This window comes from Odocoileus virginianus, chromosome 10 (genome assembly GCF_023699985.2).
Source record: "Odocoileus virginianus isolate 20LAN1187 ecotype Illinois chromosome 10, Ovbor_1.2, whole genome shotgun sequence".
Lineage (NCBI taxonomy): Eukaryota > Metazoa > Chordata > Mammalia > Artiodactyla > Cervidae > Odocoileus > Odocoileus virginianus.
Window position 1 is genome coordinate 30,492,406 of NC_069683.1, and position 25,934 is coordinate 30,518,339.

The 25,934-nt window shown below is 39.9% G+C and overlaps 1 protein-coding gene across 3 annotated transcripts in view; it reads right to left on the reverse strand.

The window, feature by feature from the left end:
• Window positions 1-7,664: 7,664 nt before the first annotated feature.
• The window catches only part of NUP98 (nucleoporin 98 and 96 precursor), a 74,850-nt gene continuing 56,580 nt past the window's right edge, over window positions 7,665-25,934 (reverse strand). For all 3 annotated transcript variants that reach the window (XM_070473334.1, XM_020891117.2, XM_020891116.2), the window contains exons 22-32: window positions 24,287-24,716; window positions 23,452-23,681; window positions 21,840-22,106; window positions 18,484-18,641; window positions 17,542-17,685; window positions 16,454-16,596; window positions 13,439-13,660; window positions 11,142-11,383; window positions 10,532-10,686; window positions 9,150-9,261; window positions 7,665-9,040 (exon numbers count right to left, since the gene is read on the reverse strand). In XM_070473334.1, the coding sequence (XP_070329435.1) occupies window positions 8,823-9,040; window positions 9,150-9,261; window positions 10,532-10,686; window positions 11,142-11,383; window positions 13,439-13,660; window positions 16,454-16,596; window positions 17,542-17,685; window positions 18,484-18,641; window positions 21,840-22,106; window positions 23,452-23,681; window positions 24,287-24,716 (2,321 nt within the window). In that variant the 3' untranslated portion in view covers window positions 7,665-8,822. The remainder of the gene's footprint in view (window positions 9,041-9,149; window positions 9,262-10,531; window positions 10,687-11,141; window positions 11,384-13,438; window positions 13,661-16,453; window positions 16,597-17,541; window positions 17,686-18,483; window positions 18,642-21,839; window positions 22,107-23,451; window positions 23,682-24,286; window positions 24,717-25,934) is intronic.

Here is a 25,934-nt window from a genome sequence, read left to right on the forward strand (position 1 = left end):
GCTCACACTCTCTACTCTCCACAAGACTGACGCCCTGTCAGTGCCTTCACTGTCGCACAGCTGCTTGACTGTCTAGGTTCTCTGTCTCTAGTTCTTCCCTGCCTGTCTCCGGGGACAGATGCAGCGAGGCTGTGGTGTGAACAGTCACTCTCTTCTGAAGCAAGGCTGATGGGTTTCTTTTCCACCTGCCTCTTCCTAAGGACCTGGATTCTGTCTGCCCCGCCACAGATGCTGGAGGGGCCCCACTAGACCACAAGAGTCCCAGGCGCCCCATTGCATGGGGGATGTTAGTTCCCCAACCAGGGATCAAACCTATGGCCCCTGCATTGGAAGTGCTGTCTTAACCCCTGGACCACCAGGGAAGCTCCTGAGAGATCAAGCTTTTAAAGAGACAAATTCGACTAGATCAGTAGCTGCTTGAAAGAAAGCGAAAGTGTTATTTGCTCAGTCGTGTCCAACTCCTTGCAACCCTGTGAACTGTAGCCCGCCAGGCTCCTCTGTCCATGGGATTCTCCAGGCAAGAATACTGGAGTGGGTTGTCATTCCCTTCTCCAGGGCACCTATCTTTCTGACGCAGGGATGGAACCTGGGTCTCCTGCATTGCAGGCAGATTGTTTACTGTCTGAGCCATGGCTCCCCGGGCCTGCTAGATAAAGCCCCAACTCACCCTTCACGATCTGGTCCCCCTGGCTTTTCCCACCCTATCCCTGAGGGCTCCCCCCTCAACTGCTTCCACCCCAGGTAGGCAAGCCCCATCTTGCCCTCTTCAGCTCCCACTCTTCCAAACTCGCCAAATAGAGCTTTTTCCCAGCACAGGAATGAAGAGAGAGCATGTGGAAAGAGATTTGGGGAGGATGGGAAGAACAGCAATGCCCGGAGAAGCCAGGGCAGGTCTACTGAGCTTCATACCTGGAAGGAGTGGGAGCAGGAGCAGAAGGCCCAGGCTGGAGACAGAGGGGCCGAGGCTGAGGTGGTGGCTCCCGGGGCCCATGGCCTTGCCACAGCCAGAGGAGGGGCAGGTCTCTGGGAGTGAGCCTCCTGGCCTGACCTGTGGCAGCGCCAGGCCCTGCTGGCAAGGGTGGTGTGGACAATCCCTGGAAGTCAGAAGGAAGACCAGGGTCTCTGTTGGGTCCCGTTAACCTCCAGGGAGCCCTGCAGCCCTTCCAGCTACTGCACCCTCCTATTTGTACCTGCCCTGGAATTAAGTACTTAGGGCTTGGCATCTACTGTTTCTCCTTCTCTGCTGGTCTTTGCCTCTCCTGGCCTCTGCCCTGTTCTCTGCCCCTAACCCGTCTATTTCCTGCTCTCCGTCCCTCTATAACTCCTTCTTGGTCTCTGCCTCCCTCCCTGACCCTGGTCTTCCTCTTTTCACTCTTCTTTTCTCCTACCTCTGTTTCAGCCCCCTGGACTTCCTTAAGGCCTTCCCCTCACCTGACTCTGGGTGAGCCTGGTGTATTCTCAGCAGTTCGGGGGGCCAGGACTCTGTCCCTCTGAGGCACAGGACAGCAGGCCCGGCCCTCTTTTCCTTTTATTAGCTTAATTACAGAGTTAGGACACCTGTGTCCATGGGAACAGAGCAACTGAAACTGACACCTCAGGTCACTGGGTCCTGAATTATTCAAATTCTGTAAGGTAGCACTCAGGCTTAGCTCAGGCCCAACTTGAGGGGGTTGGAGATTCCAGGGTCAGAATCTGCAGGAGACTGGGGCTTAGAGGTGTCAGGGGACAGGGCCTGTGGATGGCAACTGTCCCTACAGCTCTGTCATCTTCACTGAGCTCTTTTTTAAAAAAAATATTTACTTATTTATCTGACTGCACCCAAGTCTTAGTTGAGGCATGCCACATCTTTCTTAGTTGTGGTATGTCAAATCTAATTCCCCATGGACAGAGGAGACTGGTGGGCTACAGTCCATGAGGTCACAAAGTCAGGCACCACTGAGTGACTTTAAAAATAACACTGAAGTATGTGTAATATGATTTAAGAAATAAATGAAGATTGAAAAATGAAAGAGCAAGTGGACTATCAAGAATGAACAGTATTTAAGAATGAGCAGGTAGATTTCTGTCCCCATTCTTCCTAGTTTCTCTTTCTGAGACTCCAATTAAATATATATTTAATTAATTTAATTTTTATTAATTTATTAAAATTAATATATTAGACACAGATGAAGAGGCAATTAATGAATTCAGAGACAGATGAAGAAACTACCAAAATACAACACAGGGAGACAAAAAGAAAATGAGTTTAGGAAACAGGAAAGAATGTGAAAGAATGTGTTAAATATATATTTAATTGGAGTCTCAGAAAGAGAAACTAGAAAGCATGGGGAGACCCAGCACTAAAGAAATGAGAGATGAGAGGAGAAAGAAAGGAATCAAAATCAGGAAACAAACGGAAAACAAATAATAAAGTGTTAAAGTCGGCTTCTCTGATAGCTCAGTTGGTTAAGAATCTGCCTGCAATTCAGGAGACTCCAGTTCGATTCCTAGGTTGGAAAGATCCACTGGCGAAGGGATAGGCTACCCACTCCAGTATTCCTGGGCTTCCCTTGTGGCTCCGCTGGTAAAGAATCTGCCTGCAATGCAGGAGACCTGGGTTCGATCCCTGGGTTGGGAAGATCCCCAGGAGAAGGGAAAGGCTGGTTACCCACTCCAGTATTCTGGCCTAGAGAATTCCATGGGGTCACAAAGAGTCAGACACGACTGAGCGACTTTCACTTCACAGACTTAAAGTCAACTTACCAATATTTACATTAAAGTAAATGGCCTAAATACACTAATTAAAAGGCAGCAGTTGTAACACTATTAAGAGAATGAAAAGACAAGCCAGAGATTGGAAGAAAATATTTACAAATCACATAGTCAACAAAGGACTTGTATCCAGAACCTATACAAATTTCTCAAAACTGAACAATAATAAACCATATCAAATTTTAAAATGAGCAAAAAATTTAAAAACAACACAAGAACACACAAAAGAAAAAAAACTGAGCAAAGGAATTTGGGCATTTAAACAAACAGAAGATAAGAACTGCCAATAAACACATGAAAAGTGGTGAACATAATTATATATTAGAGACATTCAAATTAAAATATCAGTGAGATACTCCATATTTATTAGAATAGATAAAATAAAAATATTAACCATGCCAATTGCTGGAGAGGTTGTGAAGCTACTGCAACTTTCATATATGGTTTCTGAGAATGCAGAAATGGCACAGCCATGGAAAATGGTCTGGCAGTTTTTTGGAATGTTATGCATATGCTTAGCCATATGACCCAGGAATCCAATGCCTAGAGAAGTAACAACTTTTATGGTCACAAAGTTCATGCATGAATGTTTATAGCAGCTCTATGCATAATTGCCAAACCTATAAACAAACAAAATGTTCTTCAGTGAGTGAGTGAATAAAAAAACTGGTAAAGCCAAACAATAGAATATTTAGTATTCATTGCTAAGAAGAAGTGAGCTATTAAGCTATGAAAAGATATGGAGGAACCTTAAATGCATGTTAATAAGTGAAAGAAGCCAGTTTGAAAGAGCTCCATCCTATATGATTCCAACTATATGACATTCTGAAAAAGGCAAAATTATGAAGATAGTGGGAAGTTCAGTAGTTGGCAGGAGTTTCAGGAGACTATAGGAGAAGACTCAGAATTTTTAGAGCAGTGAAAAGATTCTCTATACGCTATATATGGTGAAGACTCTCTATACCATAATGATGGGTACATGTCTTTATACATTTGTCTAAACCCATAGACTGACAACACTAAGCTTCATCACATGTAAAGTAAACTATGCACTTTGATATGCACTCAACGTAGGTTCATCAAATGTAACACAATGCTACCGGGGGAAACTATGCATGTGCTGGGGCAAGGGGTTTGGGGGGAATATCTGTGCTTTCCACTCAGTTTTGCTGTGAATCCAAAACTGCTCTAAAAAAAAATCTTAACAAAAATTTTCCTTTTAAAAAGGGATGAAGTACTAATATATGCTATCAGATGGGGATCCCCGTGGTGGCTCAGTGGTAAAGAATCCACCTGCCAGTGAAGGAGACTCAGGTTTGATCCTTGGGTTGGGAAGATCCCCTGGAGAAGGAAATGGCAACCCACTCCAGTTTTCTTTCTTGCCTGGGAAATACCACGGACAGAGGAGCCTGGTGGGTTACAGTCCATGAGATCACAAAAGAGTTGGACATGACGTAGAGACTAAACAACAACAACATAATACAGATGAACCCTGCAAATATTATACTAAGTGAAAGAAATTGATACCAAAAAAAAAAAATCACATATTGTATGAGTCCATTTACATTACATTATATAAAAACAAAACTATAGGGAAGGAGAACAGGTTGCCAGGAATAAGAGCTAGGAAGAGGGTCACTGTAAAGAGATAGAAGGAAGATTTTGGGGTAATGAAACATTTTGTATCCTGACTGTGGGGTGGTTATACAAATCTGTATGTGTTAAAATTAACAATTGCACACCAAGTGAATTTCCTCATATAATAATTTAAAAAAATAGTTTGTACATAATTAATAAAGTCCAGGATTATTGTACTTGCCAAAGGGGGAGACAATGAGTTTCCCGGGGTCCAGTGTTTAGGATTCCATGTTTCCAGTGCAAGGGGCATGGGTTTAATCCCTGGTGGGGCCAAAACAAACAAAACAAAAACAAAGGTGGACAGCAGGACACAAGAGTGAGTGGTAGATGGTGTAGGGATGGGTGTGGGGTAAAAGATGCATTGTTCTTTCTGTACCATTTTCATCAGCAGTTATTCAACCTTTTGGGGGCACAAGGTTGTCTTACACTCAAATTACACTTTAACATTTTGCAGCAGAATACCTTTAGAGCAAAATAAAGGCTAAATTCAAGAGTGCTTCAAAACACATGGAAATAGCCCATGTATAAATTGAATCAGTTATAGAAAAATTGGTATGTTTAACTGAAAAAAAAAAAGTTGAAATATTTCTTATATATAGTGTTTTGGGGTGAAAATGCCAATTTGAAAAAATAATTCTAAAAATTGGTAACTTTTTAAAAGCCATTATGGAAACAAAAGAAAAACACCTGAACAATAAATGATTTAAGCCTCTATTTTGAAAATACTGGGCTTCCCTGATAGCTCCGTTGGTAAAGAATCCACCTGCAATGCAGGAAACCCTGGTTCGATTCCTGGATTGGCAAGATTCACTGGAGAAGGGATAGGCTACCCACTCCAGTATTCTTGGGCTTCCCTTGTGGCTCAGCTGGTAAAGAATCTGCCTGCAATGTGGGAGACCTGGGTTCAACCCCTGGGTTAGGAAGACACCCTTGAGAAGGGAAAGGCAACCCACTCCAGTATTCTGGCCTGGAGAATTCTATATAGTCCATGGGTTTGCAGAGTCAGACATGACTGAGCGACTTTCACTTTCACTTTTGAAAATACTGACTCATATATAAAAAAATAAAGACTGTGCCATAATGAAACAGTGAATTTTGGTCATGATTATTAGGTGGAAGCTTGATGGAAACTTTATAAAGGATAAATGAGGCTGATAACAACTGAATCGACAATCTTAACATCACTAAAAGTAGGACAGCAAGATAGTGTCTTCCCAAGTGATGAAAAACAGCACCACTAATGAGAAGGACCATGAGTCTAATCAAGTCTCTAGATCTAACCAGTGGTATGTGCCAAGTAAGGGAGGTTAGAGGCACAGTCAGTCAAATCTAAAAGCCCCAGCCCTCTATGCTAAACGACGAACATCTCAGGTACTGCATCAAATAAAGGGCATTTTAAAAAGAACTTAACCAAATGTGGGCCCTGTTTAGATCCTGATTCAATCAAATCAACTGTAGTAAAATTTAATTTCTGAGACAACTGGGGAAGTTTGAAAATGCAAAGGATATTAGTTAATATTCAGGAATTATTGTTGTGTTAGGTATGACAATGGTATTGTGATTAATTTATAAAAATTTATGGTAGGAATGCTTTTGTATTGATGAAATGATGATCTCCCTTAGAAATGCCATTGGGGTGGGTAGGAATAAGAATTGGGGTAAAGATTAAGATTAAATTAAGACATCATTTTACTTTGTATGGGTGAAAATTTCTACAGTAAGATTTTTTAAAAGCCCTTAGGAAAGCATGGGAAATGAATTTTTAAAGCAGAAGTTAATATATTACAATGTAGAACTCCAGTAAAACCATTAAGTCTGAGAACTGGTTAAGAGACAATAAAAAAATCTGAAATAATTTTCTAGAAATACAAAATTAACAAAATGAGTCAGAGTAAAACATCCAAAAAAGATGTTGGCTCTGATGATGGCTGCATTTAATCTCCGGGCTTCTGTTAACATTATTTTGGCATTATTCCAGCATTGTGCTGAGGAAATACTTATTTTGCACTTTGTATGAGTTTGTGGATTCCACAGCTCTGTTGGGTTTTGAGACAATTCTTATTTTTATATTTTTGAGAAATTTAAATTTTTAAACATATTTCAATGTATTTTGAAATGTAGAAGAGAGTGTTCATCTTTTTAAAAAAAATTTTTATCTGTGCTGGGTCTCTGATGCGGCGAGATGGGCTGCTCTCTAGCTGTGGCGTGTGGGCTTTTTATTGTGGTGGCTTGTCTTGTGAAGCACGAGCTCTAGGGCACTCGGGTTTCAGAAGTTGCAGCTCTGGGGCTCCAGCACACAGGCTCAATAGTTGTGGCACACACACTTGGTTGCTCTGTGCCATGTGGGATCTTCCCAGATCAGGGATGGAACCTGTGCACTGGCAGGCAGATTCTTTACCATTGAGTCACCAGGGAAGCATTGTTCGTCTTTATCATGTGCTTTGAACTGCGAGTCTATTCTCTGTGATGCAGCATAGCTGCAGTATAAATATTTGATCTAGAGGTGTTTTTTTTTTTTAAAAAAGGAAAAACCTGTCCTAAGAGGAAATACTGCCCATATTCAGTTCTTAACACTTCTAAAGACTAAGCACTTTTATAGCATTGACTTTTCACATAACACCTCTGGTGAGGAAACAACAAATTCTTTGCCAGAAGGGCAGCAGTCAGTGATGGAGGGAGATTCCCAGCTGAGTAACCCTTGTCCTCAGGGGCCCAAATGAAAGGGAAGCCCCAGCTACCTGGAAGATCTACTCAGCTTTCTCATCTCCTCAGCGTCCCAGAAGTCTTTGGCCTAATCCTAACTGGAAATTGCTTATACCTTCAATAACAGAACCAACCCACCAACCTACTTACTACTCATCAGCCTCATTTGGTCCCTCTCAAGAACAGCCCTGTGAAGCAGCATATAAGGGATCATTATTTCCTTTACACAATGGAAACAGAGGTGAAGTGCCAAGGTTTAAAAAACCCCAGAGAAGAAGAGCAAAGAGGCTTTGAGTACTAAGTATATTCCACTGGGCAATTTGAAACCCTGCCCCATTCCCCCATTGGGAGTCCAAACACATGTAAATAAATAAATGTAAAGCAGTAAGGATTCATCAGTCTCAACCCCCTCACCCCCAAATGGACCCTTATAAACCTAGCCTTTGATCTAGTCTGCAACTATTCTCTCATTAACCCATGGCCAGTCTCCCCCTTTAGACTGCAAATTAAACAAGGCCATCGTAAAGCTCCTTGGGACAACAAAGCTTGAAAAAGAAAGCCAATACCAGGTATGCTATAAACATTTCATTTTATTTAAGAAAGTAGCTTCAGAAAAAGAGGAAAATAATCTAGATCGTTTATATATATATATATATATATACTTTTTAATAAAAACCTTTACATAATCTTCATGCATAAAGACCCAGGCGTGGCCATGTTGCCCGTGATAGCCCATACACCAGCAGTCTCCGGTGGTTACCTGGGGCTCCCCATAGCTGGCTACAGTGTAGCAAAGGCCCTCTGCCTGTCCCTGAAGTTCAGCTTCTTGCTTGCCTCAGTGAGGGCTTTACCTTCTGGGACTGTAGATGGAGGGTGGGAAACGCTTTGGGCTAGAATGGGAGGGACAGGGAGAGCTACCCGATCTACCATGTTTCACTGAAACTCTTCAGGCAAATCCAGGCAGGAGGCCTTGCCAGATGACTGAAAACCAGGCACCATAATGAGTTCTGGGAGTTTCCCAGAGACATGGAGTCTGAGACCAAGGGCTCCTGCACAGGGAAGTTGTGGTGTTCGTGAAACATTCAAGGCAGGAAGAACAATCAAGCCTTTAAGCCCCACAGCTCTCTAGCAGGCACTCACTTCTACCTTAAATGAGTCAGAAAGACCTTGTTCTGCTTCCTCAGTTCAACCCTCTCCTGATTCCAAAAGTCATGCAAATCATCAACCTACTCCAGAGACAGATACTCTTCCTTCTGTGGATAGTTCACTTGTTAAGGAAGGTCCTAGATCAACACATATTGTCCCAGCACCCGCCCCACTCCTTCTAAAGAGTCCGAGGATAAAAGGGCAGGAGTAGGAGCAGGGTAGCAGGCTGGCATTGAGTCACAAGATTCAGAATGGCTGAGAAAGGAAAAGCATTCCCTGGTTCTTTGGGGAATACTGCCAAAGGTGCTTTATTGACCATTTCTAAAAAGGAAAAAAAAAAAAAGAATGGCTCTTGAGGATGGTAAAAAGAGACCTGGCTCCTTTTTTTGGGGTTCCAAAAGCCCTTATGCTTTAGTATTATGAAAGCCCTGAACAACTGGAGGTTGCTGCTTGGGAAGCAGGAAGGGAGGGAAGATTCCACAGCCAAGCCAGAGAATGGCAAACAGGGCAATCAACTCGATGCAGGAGCCCTCTGTGTGGTGAGTGTGAACAAGCATGTGAGTGTGGTGGGAGGAGCCCAGGGCTCATTGGCTCCCGACAGTCAGTTCCCGCAGGTAGGACTGTGTGAGGCTGCGCAGTTCCTCCAAGGCATAGTCCTCAGGCATGGGGAGTCGGCCAATGTGGGGAGCCAACAGGCGCAGAGGGACTCGCTGAGGGTCTGGCGTTGAGTCGGAGGTTGCATCAGGGGCATGCTGAAGGCTCAGTACCACCCGCAGCAGGTTGGCTACACGTTTGGCCATGTCTGGAGAAAAGAACAGAGTGAGCATCAAACAAAGGGGTGAGGCAGGGGTATAATAATCACAAAGACAGGCAGTGAGCAGGCAGGAAGGGAGAGAAAGTGAGAGGCTGACCTGACTGAGCCAGGCGGTCCTTGGCATTGTAACACTGGATTTGCTCTATCCTGTTGCACAGTGAGGTCACTTTGGTGTGCAACTGCTCTAGTTCATAACCTGAGCAATCCACCTACAAAGAAGCAGGGAAACCAATTAGGCCAAGAGGAACTCCCATCACTCCAATCCTATCCATAGACTGGCTATGCAAACCTCTGAAATGACAGTGACGTGAGGGAGGGGAAAACCCAAGCAGCTGGCTGGCAATGTCATGTTCCCACCATCTAGCCTAGTTGCTGAAGACAAGACAGGATCTTAGCAATACACAACAGGAAAGCAATATACTGTACAGGGCCTAGGACTTGGCAAGTTGTGAAATCACCATTCGTGAACCATGTAATTAGCAAGCTTCAACACAGCACCAAAAATCTATATAAATCTGGGTCAGAGACATGGTATTGACATGGTATTGACATGGTATTGACTCCACCTCTCAGTGAGAGGTGGAGCCCAAACTAGCACTTAATTTAGGTTTTCTGACTCCCAACTAAGAATTAGCACTTTATTATTAATGTAGATATCAAGGAAACTGTGACTTTGTTATCGACAGAAATCACTTCCTTTCCTATCACATTACAGTTGTTGTTTAATTGCTAAGTCATGTCTGACTTCTCTGACCCCATGGTCTGTAGCCCCACCAGGCTCCTCTATCTATGGGATTTCCCAGGCAAGAATACTGGAGTGGGTTGCCACTTCCCCCTCTAGGGGATCTTCCCAACCCAGGGATCAAACCCACATCTCCTGCATTGGCAGGCACACCATGGGCTTCCCTGGTATTACAGCTTTAAGTATTTCAAAGTTACAGTGCTAGAGTTTCTTATTTAGGATGTTAATAAGCACTTATTACATAGCACGTTTTTAATATTTTGATAATTGTATCAATCGCTTTCTTTTGTAATCCTATATATTTATATCTTACGCATTTAAAAACATTAAAGATCCATTCATAGGTGTCACCAGAATGCCCCCGTAACACTTTCAATTTAAAACATGCCAAATATTATGTGAAAAAATTATCTACACCAAATCTCTGATCTTTACTGGATCTCTCAACCCAAAGCTTCTCACTTAAAACTAGTGGAAAAGGGGAGGACAAGGGGAGGGGACTGACTAAGGACAAGTCTTAGGCATGTCCACTACACACTATTTGGCAATAAGCCACAAAAAAATGTTTCAAGTTTTGACAGAGTTGTCATAATAGCTACATCAAATCTGCTTCATTAAAACACCCCTCCTGCACTGACAGTGAATTTTTCGAGTTCTTGCTCAAGCCTCTGGCTGTCTCTATGGCTTTATGGGCTAAGGAAAAAGAAAACCAGGCCATGGTTTAAGGAGCTCAGTACCTGCTGTATATGACGGAGCATTTCAATGACCCGAATGTAGTCCAGGTAAACAAGCCCGGATGTTTCCCAGTCCTGGATTAGGCCACTGCGCTCCAGAGGTGCCAGGTCTTCCAAGAACCCCTTCAGGTAGTCATAGTTCTCATTAATAATGGCATCTGAAGAAACAAAATATTGACCAAAAGTGTACAGAGGAAGGAGATGGCAGAATTCCAAGACAGGATAAAAAAGGAAAATTATGTTGGGTCAGAATTGAGTAGAGTAGATATTTCAAAATTCTCTTAAAGAAACTGTAAAGAATTTCTGGCTCAGTTTCCCAAATAGCTATCTCTGGTGTTGCTGACTGAAACTCCCTAAACAATGAGCTTAACGCAGTTAGTGTACATCAAGAATATTCCTGGCAGATGGGGATATAACAGATACTGCTGTTGACCTCTGCCCCTCACCCTCACTAAGCATCTTTTGCACAGGGAGCTTTTACAAAGTGTGATCTGATTCAAGTCTGCCATGCTCTGTACTGATCACTGTCCCTGGCCTGACTTATCATGGGCTCAGAGGTTTGAAGAATTGGGGGTGATTCCAGGAGACACAGGCCCTCGTCTGAAGCACTCACCGGAAGCTAAGTGCCGGATGACGAGTTTATGGCACCTGTTCCAGTGTCCTGCTTTAAATAAATAGAGGGCCTCCAGGTGCTTGTCGGATTCCACGTGTGCTCGCACGGCTTTGGCCTCATGAATCCATTCAGCGGGCACACAAAGCTTCTCGGTCAGGAAGGTCTCCTTAGCCCAAGATTCAGGCGTCTCCAACAGCTGGCAGTGCCGGGTAAGCAGCTCTCGAACGGCCTTCTCCCGTGTGCTATAGGAGTAAAGGTCAGCTGGGATAAGTCATCCTTACTGATGGAGAAGGCTGCCTCAGGAGGCTCAGAGTGGCCCCTGGGGCAGTCTCCTAAACTGCAGATCCTGACCGCAAGAGGATCACCTCAAGCTTCACTTAAGAGGACATACCAGCATTACTTTTTAAAATGAAATAGAACAGAAGCACATTGTATTTTCATGGTCAAAACAGTCTGAGGATGAATACTCTTGGGAAGGCTGCCCACTGCCCCCAAAAGGCTTTGTCCTCACTGGCTCATTTCTCTTTTCTAACTATATTGGAATATAGTTGATGTTGTACAATGTTTGCTATACAACGGTGTACAGCAAAATGATTCAATTATACATGCACATATGTTCATTCTTTTTTAATTTTTCTCATATAGGCTATCACAGAATAGTGAGCAGAGTTCACTGTACTATAAAGCAGTTCCTTGTTACTTATCCATCTTATATACAGTAGAGAGAGAGTGTGTGTGTTTGTGTGTTCATCCCAGCAGGCTCATTTCTTTGTTTCCTTTCTAGTAAAAGGAGATGAAGGATGAGATAGGGGAATTCTGGACTCACTGAGCAGTTAGTCCTCTGCAGTTTATTCCCAACCTCCTCTCTGCGCTTTCTCCCACATGGTCAGTGTAAGTAAACAAAGTTGATAGTTTTAAAATGTAAAGTCCCTTCCAGGTCCTGTTTTTTCCCTTATAGCCATCAGCCTTCCTAATTCATTTTCTCTTACTCCTAGACTTAGGCTAAACTCACTCTTTCTGCCCTTAAGTCCACTTAAAGAGATTTCTTCTTTGTCTGGGCCAAAAGGATCTCTGATTTTAACTTCAGATCAAAGCTCTTCTCATCTTAGATTCTTTTGTCTACGCCTAGGCTTTTTAAAGAACTCCCAGTCTCTGGACAACTGCCTCCTTTCTCCCTCCTCTTTAGGAAACAGGATCTGCTTTCCCACAGCCAGTCATCAATCATCCCATCAGCCAGCCTTTTACCATGTGAAGTTCTCCAAGAGTGTATTTAAATAAACTCAGAGGGAAATTCTGGGATCATTTTGCCTCCCAGTAAGAAGGAAGAGGAAAGAGAAATTCCTTAAAGGGAGGTTGTGCGGGATGCTTTATATTTTCACTCTTTAAATTTCATAGTCACCTTTGAAAAGAGATTAGCAATATTATGATTTTACAGATTAAAAAACTGAGGTCTAGAAACTATCTTGACTCTAAGTCAAAAATGAGTAAGCTTTACCCTAGGTCAAAGTGAGTACATGGTGGAGCTAGAATTTATAAAGGTCTGACTACAAAACAACTTCTTTCCATGCCCTACGGCATGACAGATAGTATAGTACAAATGATTAAGAGCACAGACCCTGGGTATCTTGAGTTGAAAGCCTCACTTTGCTATTTACTAGCTATGTGATCTTGAACAAAAGTTATCTAATCTCTCTATGCCTTGAGCTGCTCATCTATAAACAGACAATAAGAATGTCTATCTTATAGGTTCATTATCACCATTAAACAAGTTAATATATTCAAAGTACTTACAACATAATATAAAGATATATAAAAGCATTATATAAATTATATAACAAAGCATTGTGTTAAGTGTTTCTGTTCTTAGTAATATGCCATGCCACTACAAATAACAAAAAACCTCTGGCTTTGTACAGTTAACAGCAGGAAGTAAAGGTGTTTCTCTGGTTTTCATTCAGGACAGAGAACCAAAACATTATGCATCTGGGCAAGATTGTATTGGTAAATAGGTAAACATAACACTATCAAACTTGAGGAGAGGATGGCAAGGGGAGGGAGAAAGCCAGTGGACAGAGACAAAGAATGGGTACTCCTTGCCAACCTTTAAGGATCCACTGAAGCAATGCAGTCAGCATTATTTCTGCATAATTCTAAACATACCACATTCAAGGACTTTGTGCTTAAGTTAATGGGATTTTTCCACCCAGGGATAGCCTTCCTTTCCACTTAATTATTTCCCATACTAATTGCCCTGCAGGGCTAGAGGCACCCAGTGCATCTGATGGCTTCTCACTCACCTTGAGTTGTCAATGTGCAGGAGGACAAAGATGGCCCACTCCCAAAGGCCCTCACTCTCCAGCTGGCCAGCATAACTGGCCTGCAGCACACCCTCACACTGCTCTGACAGGTGGGTATAGTTAAGAGCCCGTAGCACCTCCCACAAGTGCCAGCTTAGGCGATAGTCCAAAGGATCTGCAGTTATGCTTCGAGGCTCCAGCAGCTGGTTGAGGTCATAATGTCTGCAAAGAAGAATGTGCTGAGTTACCAAACCCAGTCAGCAGACCACCTGCACTGGATAGGTTAACTCTTTCAGCCACAGCTTAGAAAACAATAAAGGCAAGTACCCTAGAGCAGAAGCATCATAAGCCTTACAGTCTTCCTCTAGGTTTAGCCAGATTACAGATCCTACCAAAAACCAAGGAACTTCCCTTCTCAGGCTCTTCTAACAAGTCTGCTGGCATTTCTTTGGTCTATTTTTACCTTCCTGGTACAGGAAGTCTTCACAACTTTCACCCTTTCATTATTATAGTGTCTTTTCCTTAACCATTAAAAAAAATTGTTTCCTTAGTATCTTTCACATTGTTCTACTGTCTGAAGTTGCTGAAGTGCTACTTCACCTGACTAGTGACTAGGTGACTGAACACCTGACTAGTCTTAATGATGGTTATGACAGTTATTTCCTCCTTTTGCTTACAGTTGTTATTATTCTTTTTACAGAAATCCAAGTACCCCCAAGGTTTGAAAGTCTCCTTAAGGCTTTTGATTTTTCTTCTGCAGGGGGCCCAGGGATCTCAATGATTCTGGACCAGTTTGTGTGTGATGTCCTTAACTTCCAAATCCCAGACCGTAAGAATAGTAAGACCCACACCCACAAGCTTTAAAGATCTGGGGTTGGTTTACCAACCAAAGTGTTTCCGTTTTACCTATGATCCCAGACACTTTACAAGTATCTACACCTCACCAAATAATGAGTAGTTTTTCTTGCCCAGTACTGTCAAACTGAACTTTGTGTGACAATGGAAATGTTCTATAATCTGCTTTGACCAATAAGATAGGCACTAGCCACGTGTGGCTATTAAACACTTTGAAACATGGCTATTGCAAATGAGTAATTAAACTAAGAAGGCTTTACTATCTCAGTCTGGCTTTGGTTTCTGTTTCTGGCACATTGAGATATATGCTTTTCTTCCTCTTTTTTCTTTTTTGACAGTGGCACCTTGAGATATATGCTTTTCTTCCTCTTCTTTTTTGACAGTAAAAGAGGTGACATACAATAACTATACATGTTTAGAAGGTACAATTTTTGCCAAGTTCAAACATATATATACACCTGTGAAACTACCACCAAGATCAAGATAACAAGCTTACCCATCACCTCCTAAAGGTTCCAGAAACCCCTCTGTGATTCCTCTCTCTTGCCTATCCCTACACCTACTCTTCCCGGGCAACAACTGATTCCTCTGTTATTACAGATTAGTTTGCATTTTACAGTTTTATATAAATTGAAATCAAACAGTAGGTATATTTTGGGGAAGTAATTATTTTTTTGTCTCATCTCTTCAAAACTAAGTAAAAGTACTTTATAATTCGCCATGCTGTTGCATGTTATCAAAAGTTACTGGTGAGATAGTATTCCATTGTAGAGATGTACCACAATTTTGGCTTATCAATCACCTATTGATGGAAATTTGGGCTGTTTCCTGTTTTGAACTTTTACAAATAAAACTGCTACCAACACATACATAGACATACATTTTCATTGCTCTCATGTAAGGTAAATACGTAGGCACAGAATGACTGAATCATACGTATGTAGGTATTATGTTTAACTTTTTTTTAGCTGCCAAACTCTTTCCCCAAGGGCCAGTATTATTTACATTTTTTCCCCAGCAGTGTTGAGAATTTCAATTGCTCCATATCCATGATGACATTTGGTAAAGGTTTTTTAAAAGATTCCTTTGGAGAAACAAATTAACAAAACTGACTCAAGAAAAAAAACTATTACAACATAAAAAAGAACTATTAGAAATGCCCATTAAAGTGTGGGGGGGAGCACAAAAGATTTCAACAGACAGGAAGATACGTAGATCGTAAATAAACACATGATAAACAGCTTGCCATCATTAGATATTAGGGAAATGAAAATTAAAACACAATTTTAGTTATGTGTATTTTACCACAATAAGAGACTATTATTCTAGAATTAGTATAGTTAATTTAAAAGAAAGTATTTAAAGAACTGAAGTGAGATGTGAGCTACTACTTCTGAATGGAGAAAACTGCTCAGTCTGATGTAAGGTAAAAAGACAGCTCTGAGATAGTTTAGATATAATAACGTTAATATATTAATTTCTTATTAAGGACACAAAAATGAGACACCACTATATGCCCAAAGCCAATAATAACAAATTTTGAGGAGGATTTGGAGCAATTATAGATCTTGATGGGACTTTTAGATACAAGTGGTCACAGCAGCTTTATTCTTAATATCCTAAGACAAAAAAAAACTGTTCACTAACAAATGAATAAAAATTAAATTTCTGATATACATATTAACATGGATAAATCTCAAAAATCACCATGTTGGGTTAAAAAAAAAAAGCAGGCACAAAAGATAACATACAGAATTATATAAAATTCTGTAATAGCAAAAGTTATCTACAATAATGAAAAGTCAGTAGTTGTCTGGGGTGTAGACTGACTGCAAAGGGACATGAGGGAACTTTTGGAGGATAATGTAACTGCTATCCAGATAGTGACAGTAGTTACATTACATTAAAAAATATCAAACCACACGCTTTATTATCTGAGGTTGATTAAAGTAATTTTGTTTTAAAATTTTTATTAAAATATAATTGATTTAAAATGTAAATTTTTAGATGTCTAGTTCTAGTTCTCATGCTCTTTGAACTCCATTACGGTTTTATTTTGTGATTAATATAATCTCATGACAATGTGACTACATATAAAAGGGAAAGAACTCCCTAAGATTCATGGAGCCCTCAAGTGATTATAACACATGACTGATTTACCTGTCACTGTAGAGTTTTAGAAGGTGAAAGCAGACATCTTGAAGAGGTCTCTGTGAGTTTTGCTCCTCCTCTACCACATATCCAGAGCCCTCCAGGTATGAGGGAAGTGGACAGCAGGCGTATCTGTCACCCTCAGAGGTATTCTGAAGTTAAGAATTTGATAAAACAATAATACATCAGCTGCAAGTATGTTTCACTAGATTATATTATGTCTCAGTTACTCAGATGTGTATTAAGAATGGTGTGACATCCGCTGAAGGATTGTTTCAAGGATTTTAAACTTCATTACACTCAGTTTTTTTTAGTGTTCTTTTTTCCCTGACAAATAATTCTGGCAAATGATATCAAAGACAATAAAAATAACAGTAAGAAAAGAACCAAATAATGGCATTAAAAACATTAAGAATACTTTAACCTCCAAATGGACAAGGAATATGGAATATTAATGATATTTAGAGGCAAATTTCAGACGTGCTAACTTGGGGCTATACTAAACCTAAGGTCAGGCTGTAGCTCAGGGACTTCCCGAAGGAATAAAACAGCATTAGGAATGCTCTGATGTTGGTGCAGGAAAAACAGCAGTAAGAAAATAAATTATGGGCTTCCCTGATGGTCCAGTGTTTAAGAATCTGTCTTGCAAGGCAGAAGACACTGGTTCGATCCTTGGTCCAGGAAGATCCCACATGGCAAGAGGCAGATGAGCCTGTGTGTCACAACTACTGAAGCTCACATGCCCTAGAGCCCGTGTTCCACAAGAGAAGCCACCGGAATGAGAAGCCCGCACACTGCAACTAAGGAGTAGCCTCCACTCACCCAACTAGAGAAAGCCTGAGTGAAGCAACAAAGATCCAGCGTAGCAAAAAATAATAAAATCACTTAAAAAAAAAAGTAAATTGTGGAAACTCATTGTATTAAGCCAAAACAGAAGCAGATATTTGAAGAAATTTCCCATCAGATTTCCTGTGTCCATTACAATTTTACAGTAATTTCAAAAAAGTAGTTAGGGGTTTTTTCCTCTCTGGAGTACTTTTCTAGTAAAACCAGAACCCCTACCAGGACTCGTGCTTGGTTCTACTGGATACATGTACCTGAAATGCTTCTTCATACATGCTGAGCGCCTTGGAAATAGAAGCTGTTGGTGGAAGCAAATACCAAAGATGGACAGCCAGGGAGCGTTTCCAATCCAACTGGGAGCACACATTGATTTGCTTCTGTTCTGAGAGCTGCCATACCTGCAGGAGGCAAAATCACCACCACAGCTCTACATTATATGTTATCTTGTTACTGCCCAGGCCTGCATGCTGCTCACTTATTCAAGTTGCATTTTAAATGATTTAAATAGCAGTGTTAATGGCCCAGATATAAACTACACAGTTGCCTGGTGGCAGGTGACTGGGTGGACTAAATAGGGGGCATTTAGACAATAAGTGCGCTGAGAAGTGATGAGAACCACTCACTGCCCACAGTGGCCAACTTTTTAAGATGTGAATAAATTCTGATCAGTGACTGTGTTTTTGGAAACTGATGGCAAGCAAAACAGGTAGGCAGCAAGAAAACTGGCTTCAAGTCATTATGATACATCATACATAAAATGAAAGAGAAGTGGCTATTAAAAAAAGAGAGGCCAAACAACATGAAAAAGTGTCCAAATTCGCAAGTTTCCAAGAAAAGTTGCAGAACTATGTATAATCCTAGTTAAATATATACAAGTATAAATGTGCATGCATATATGTCAGAATATACTTAAAATATGTCTAGAAAGACAGATAACGAATTATGTTGTTTATCACTATGATAGGGGATATGGCAAATTTTAACATTTTAATTTCTATACAACCAGTATTTTCTTCCCCCCCAGTGTACATACTGTACCATTCTAATTTGAAAATATTTCTGCTCAAAGTTAAATATAAGTTGCTTCGTTATAGGTTAACAATGTACAACCTAAGAGATAGCTCTTTGCCTTAACTTCAAGCAATCCTGAATCTATGAGAAAATTTATGTGAGTTCACAAGAAGAGAGGAAAATACCGGTTTTCCAGCCAAGAGGGCAAAGATGCGCAGTCTCTCCTCCTGGATGAAGCAGTCAGCCTGGAGTTGATGCCAATCCACCAGCTGCATAGTAAGCAGCTCACGGACTGATTGGCTGCCAACCAACTGGGATAAAAGAAGAGCAAGACGATGATCACCTACAAGAGAAACAGAAGTTCTTTGGTGATGCTAAGAATTTATAGATTTGGAAAAACACTTAGGGGCTTTATCTTATTTCTTTTGGCCCCCAGAAACACCTCTGACTGCTTTTGGCAGTAGTGCTGAAAGACTGAGTAGAAAATTTTTGACTAAGGTAGAAAATCTTCAAAGTCGCTTAACCTAATTAAATACAGACTGTATAGTACACAGAGAATTAGACCATAAATTAAGAGAATAATTCTTTGTTTCAGCCCTAACTGACCTCCTTAAAGTCAATGCTCCTTTTCCTTGTCCTTCTGTTTTTGGATATGGGTCAGTGCTTACATGACCAAGTACTGTCCTGCCCAGAAACTAAGGCTCTTATCATAAAGGGTTTCCTAGAGACACCTGGAGGAAAGAAATCATGCATCAGGAACACATCTGGAAATGTATTAATAGGCCAAGCCTGATTACCTGTATACAAGTAACCAAAACATGACTGGACTATGATTCACACAGTAAATGCTGCAGCCCATTTGACCATGAGCTGCTAGTATTCTAAATGAATCACAATAAAGGAAAAAAGGTTATTTCTGTGTATCTACTGGACAGGTTCTGAGAAGAAACTGGTATATCATATCTTGACTCAATCATTAAGGTCATCTCTTTTGGCTTTGATCAACCAATTTAGCTTCTGCCAATCCTTGACTTTTCACATAGACTTTCCTTAATGACAAGAACATATACTTGAACAAATGGAAGGAGTCTAGAAAACTTCAAGTTGATTTTAGTGTATGATATGATGTAAGGATCTAAATTCATCTTTTGCAAGGGAACATTCAACTATTCCAGCATTATTTATTGAAAAGATTGTCCTTTTCACATTTAAACTATCTTGGCACTTTTGTCAAAAATCAACTGACTGTAAGCAAAAGTTTTATATTTGGATTCTCATTTATGTTCCACTGATGTGAATATTCATCCTTATGCTGATTCCACATTGCTGCGACTGCTGTCCCCAATCTTAGGGTGAAATCATCCCGTCTTTTCCACATTAAGTATGATGTTAGATGCAGTTTTTTTTGGTAGATTTGCTTTGATATCAGAACAATAATGTTGCCATAGGTGAGGTGAAAAGTGCTCCCTCCTATTTTCTGGAACAACTGTAGAATACTGGTATTCTTTCTTTCTTCTTGCAGCAATGTATGGCTTGAAGGGTCTTGTACCCTGACCAGGGACTGAACCTGGGCCCTCGGCAGTGAGAGCCTAGAGTCCTAACCACTGGACTGCCAGGGAATTCCTTTGTATCATTTCTTCTTTTAAAAGCTTAAGTGTATTCACCAGGGAAGACATCTGGGCCTGAGCTTTTCTAAGTGAAGATCGCAAATTACTAATTCAATTTCTTACAGATCTATTTAGATTTTCTACTTTTTCTTGAGTTTTGATAATTATACCTTCCTAGGAATTTTCAATTGCATACAAGTTGTTGCATCTGTTGACATAGAATTTCTCATAGTATTTCCTTTTCAGTAGTAGCAAGGGTCACCCTTTCATTCCTATTTTTGGCAATGTATCTTTCCTCTTTTTTTCACTATCAGTGTAGTTAAAGATCTATAAACTTTCTTGATCTTTTAAAAAAACTAACTTTGGTTTTATCAATTCCTCTTACTGTTTCTATGTTTTCATTATCACTGATTTCTGTTCTAATCTTTAATATTTCCTCCTTCTTCTACCTTTGGGTTTAATTTGCTCTTCTTTTGCTAATTCCTCAACATAGAAGCTTAAATTATTAATTTGAGGAGTCTCTTCTTGTTGAGTAGGTATGAAGTAATGCTTATTGACAGTGTTTTAAGTATTCCTTATTCTTGACTTTGTTTAGTTAGTTCTCTATCAATTATTGAAAGTGAAGGCAGGAAGTGAAGCGAAAGTTTTTAATAAGCTGAAACACAAGTGCCTTGCCAAAAGCTTAATCTTAGGGTAAGAAAAAAAGGGGAGGAAAAGTAGAGTTTGTGAATGAATAAATCTCAGGACCTGACTTCCAGCAATCCTCTTCCACTCACGTCTATGTGTATCTCTTAAATGGTTCATAATCTTTATAACTTTATAGAAGGTCAATCCTGAAGACAAGTTTTTATTGTATAAATGCATAAAGACTACCTAAGGCACAAATTGAAAATAAACCCAGTTGATGGCTCCAATTAGTTGGCTTCAGTAAACAAGGTTTCATAAAGTTTGATCAAGGATCTAATTATATACATATTAAGCTGAACTATGTCACCCTTTAATCCTATCAAGATTTTTATCTAGAAACTTAGTAACTACTTGCTGAATGCCTCTCACTAGTGAATGTGGAACTAAAAATACACACACACACATATATATGAGAAGTCCAAAAATTAAACTTCTATGTGTTTATTTGAATGAAATAAGTGAATCAGTGCAAAACATATACGTTTAAGAAGTTCAGTAGAGGGACCTAAATGTCAAAAGAAATCTGCTAACATGGCACATTTTATGTATGAAAGAATATTAAGAAGTATTTGACTACAATATCTATATAACATTTGTAATGTATTACATGAAAAAAACATAATGAAAAAAATATATATATAAAAGACAGGATACTATCTTTTAAAACAATACATGCATATGTTGCTCTGTATGCACATATCTGTATATACTTTATATATATTATAAAGTAAACATTTTAAATACAAACTGCACATTGAAATGTTAGAAGTGAATAGCAGGGAGGTGGGAGGGGGGACCGGGATGGGGAATACATGTAAATCCATGGCTAATTCATTTCAATGTATGACAAAAACCACTGCAATGATGTAAAGTAATTAGCCCCCAACTAATAAAAATAAATGGAAATAAAATAAAATAAAATAAATGGGAAAACAACAACAACAAAAAAGAAGTGAATAGCAGTAAAGGATTTAGGTGATTTTGGTTTACTGCTTTGTGCTTATCTGCATTTTCTACTTTAACTGCAAATGCATATGTAGCATATAAAATTAAAATAACAATTTAAGATTTAAGGTTATAAAAGGAAAATCAGAAGGCACAGTCCCTACCTATTTTAGAGAAACCAGCAATCTTGCTGGGAAGTTTATACTTAACATTCAGGTTAGAAGAAAAGGACAAACCCACAATTAAGGGGTAGGGACAGTGAACAGGAAGTAGACCGAAGTGCAGAGGACTGTATGTCCTACCTGACTGCTGGGCCAGGGAGCAGGCCTCACTGATCCTCTTGCCAGTGAGGTAGCTGAAGACAGCCTCCATAGGGTTGTCTTTTTGGGTCAATGAGACTTCTTCCTCAATTTGAGGTGAGGCAGTATTGGATAGCCAGCGAGAAAAAGCTCTCCTTCGCTCCAGAATCTGAATGTATTCACTGGGCTCATCCAGCTGGCTATCAAGCTCCTTCAGGTGGCCCCACAGAGCTTCGCATAACGTCCATGTTAGGCTCCAGTGCTTCACAACTAAGGAACGGACAGGAAAACAATGCAATGATACAAAGTCATACAATAACTACAGACAGGGGATCACTTTAATTAAGGCATTAAAAATACATCACTTAATGAATACCCCCAACAATGACTCGAGTTGCTTTGTCTGTCTGTATCTCATTCAGCTGTGTCTTACAAGCTCCAGAGGTGTATGGTATAACTGCCTGCTTACTCCATGTTCCCATGGTACTTACAAACAAATGTAACTCTATGCTCCTTTTTTTTTTTTTCTATGCTCCTTTAAACAGACTCCTCTAGCCTAATTATGGCTAATAAAGTCTCAAATGATAGAGAAAAATCCTCTGCTTTGATAAAATTTTGTTCACAAATGCTTTATTAAGAAATAGATAGTGCTCTAAGAACTTGTGAAGGATTATTCTCTGCTACAGCCTAACAATTTAGTAGCCTAAATGATATTATTCAAAAGTTCTTAAGAGTAAACCAACTCTATCAACTACAATAGCCACCATCTTCATTTTAAAGATGAGGAAACTGAGGTATGGAACTTTAAATGACTTGCTCAAAATTACAGGCAAGACGTAACAGAGCCAGGATTCAAATTCAAGTAATCAGAGTCCAATTCCTAATCACTATGCTATCCTGCCCATGATGAAGGAAAGCAAAAAGGGAGCACTATTTACCACTTTATGCTATTCACAAGTATGCATTGGAATGATGACTCACATATTTTGAAGAGATGAGACAACTGAAGCAAACACAAAGAAATGAACATAAGCAAGTTCCAAAATGTGTGGTATGGAACATTCTAAAATAGTACCCATTTTGCAATAAAAGTGATGTGAACTCATTTGTGAAACGTAATTTTTCTACATGTTAAATTTTTCTAATTTTCCTTGAAATTAAGTGCCCAAATTAGAAAAGCCCTTAATCAAAGTACAGGTTCAGAAAAACATGGTCACAATAATTATAGAAAGGTAATAGTGAGAAAGGTCAGGAAGAGAAGTCATAATCACCAAAGCTGTTGGGAAGAACAAGTGGGACTTGAACTGGACACAGAAGAATGAGTAGGACTTAGGTAGGAACTCTATGTTCTCTGGGTGGGGTAAGAGATCTAATTTCATAAATTCATGACAGGAACTGGCTACAGTTCCTCTGAACAGGGGTGTAAAAGTGATGATAAACAACGATAGGATTTCTCCCTGTATGAGATTCTGTTCATTGCAACTCAACTACAGACTAAGTCCAAGCTCAGGCATCCACCTATTACACTGGCATAAGGAAATACATCCTGCTATGAACATATGCTGCTACTCCTGTTCCTGGGACATCAAAGGTTAGATGCATAGTCCATACTCACTTTGTGGTTCCAATAAATCTCCCGATGCTTCCTTAATCCAATCTGCATAGTCATGAATGACAGCAACTCCCCGATTGGGGACAATAAGAGGACACAGCTCATCCACGTGAACAGTGCTATGTTTTAATTTAAGCTCCAGAGATGTCTGGTATAATTGTAGGTCTTTGTCCAGCTTCTTTTGCCTCAAACTAAGTTTTTCCAAATGAACTTTGAATGGAGACTCAGTTAGGCTACAAGGGCAAATAACAATTAAGACAGAAAATAAAGACAGATGGCAGAATGTTCCTACAATAAAATCTTCCTTTTTATCTAATTACAAAATTGGATACAAACATTCTACTGTGATTTTAAAGAAATTCTGTTTCCTAATATCAAACTATAAAGGATTATCCACAGTTTATACATTTACCTTATTAGGTCAAAGATACAGAGAAGGTGCTTTATTGAGAATATACCTTATATATGAAGAAATTACAAATATCTTAAGTGAGAAAATGGAAAAATGACTAATGTGATAAAAAGGATGAGAATTCAAGGAATGCTACAGCAATTAGCTTTCTGTCTGTTATCTTTTCCAACTTAAGTTTAACCATTAGGTAAGAATCAATATACTCCTCATACCTCGATGATACAAATGGAGTTATTAATGTTAAGTTATTAATAGTTATCATTAGGTAAGTATTACATAATTTTTAATTATGCCAGTAAAACTGTGCTAAGAATATATCTAGAAAATCACAAAGTGGAGCCCTGACCTTGTGTCTCCTGGTGATGAAAAGCTTTTGTTCACCTACCACATTGCCTTTCTTAGAAAACATAAGGAAATGTGACTCACGATTTAACAGCTACTGGATTAGGCAGGAATCCATATTCCATACAGTCAGCAATCTGATGATTTTCCAGTTCCAGAGAACCACTTAGCTGTTCTCCACTATTAGCGAGCGTCCAGTTGGGGCCCCAACCAACCCGAAATGATCGTCCCATAAATAGGGCCATGTCCATCAGGAGCTTCCCCTTTCCATAGGTGACAGACTTTTCAAGAGGGACTAGGCCTGGTTGTCTGCGTGTACCCACTGTTTTCAACTGAAATTCAGGGGCTGGGCTGGGCACTGTAAATACAGAAGTCAGGGGTGGAGGGACAGACCAAGGGGATGTGGATGGGATATTCATCAAAGATGATGTTCTGGGAGTACGACATTCTTGTAAAGAGGCACTTGGTGAAAGAAAAGTTCCACTTGTAAATTTTGATTGCAGTAACCCACTTACTAAAATAAGGATGAAAAAAAAGACTATTAGAAAATACAGCCTATTGATTCTTAAACAATAACAACCAGCAAGGCTGAAATTAGTTTCTATCAATAATTAAATCAGATATAGATAACTAGGAGCAGGTTATATCAGACTGCAGAAATAATTTTCACATGGGAAATCAAGGCAGGAATTCTAATGATGATGTCAACAACAATAACAACACTATTGCTACTATTTAAAAAATCTAAAGCAGACTCTATATATAATCCATTTGTATACACTGTTTCATTTCATCCTTCAATAAATTTAAATGAAGAACACTGCAGTCATCATTTTATAGAGGAGAAAACTGGGCTCAGCTAAGTGACTTGTCCAAATCCACAAAGCTACTAAGTGGCAGTACTGACAGATCAGTTCAGTTCAGTCGCTCAGTCGTGTCTGACTCTTTGTGACCCCATGAATTGCAGCACACCAGGCCTCCCTGTCCATCACCAACTCCTGAAGTTTACTCAAACTCATGTCTATAGAGTCAGTGATGCCATCCAGCCATCTCATCCTCTGTTGTCCCTCTCTCCTCCTGCCCCCAATCCCTCCCAGTATCAGGGTCTTTTCCAATGAGTCAACTCTTCGCATGAGCTGCCCAAAGTACTGGAGTTTCAGCTTCAGCATCAGTCCTTCCAATGAACACCCAGGACTGATCTCCTTTAGGATGGACTGGTTGGATCTCCTTGCAGTCCAAGGGACTCTCAAGAGTCTTCTCCAACACGACAGTTCAAAAGCATCAATTTTTCGGTGTTCAGCTTTCTTCAGAGTCCAACTCTCACATCCATACATGACCACTGGAAAAACCATAGCCTTGACCAGACGGACCTTTGTTGGCAAAGTAATGTCTCTGCTTTTCAGTATGCTATCAGATAAACCCAGGTAAATCTGACACCAATGCTCATGCCCTTATCAAAATGCAAATGTTTCCTTTTTAGTCAATATAAAAAGTTGGTAAGATCAAAACTCAAAATTCCTACCACTCCAGTGATCAATGCTAGAATTAAGAAACCAAACCCACTGAGATTATCTTGTAATTGCATATATGCCTTTCAGAAGGATAGTTTTTGTTACTTTTGCCTGTTTTCAATTTTATCTACTTCCTGTCTAAAGCAAGGAATTGTTGATTGAAGTATGAGATTTTCATGTAGTGTTCATTATGGAAAAGATTATCAATGTTTAACTGATGC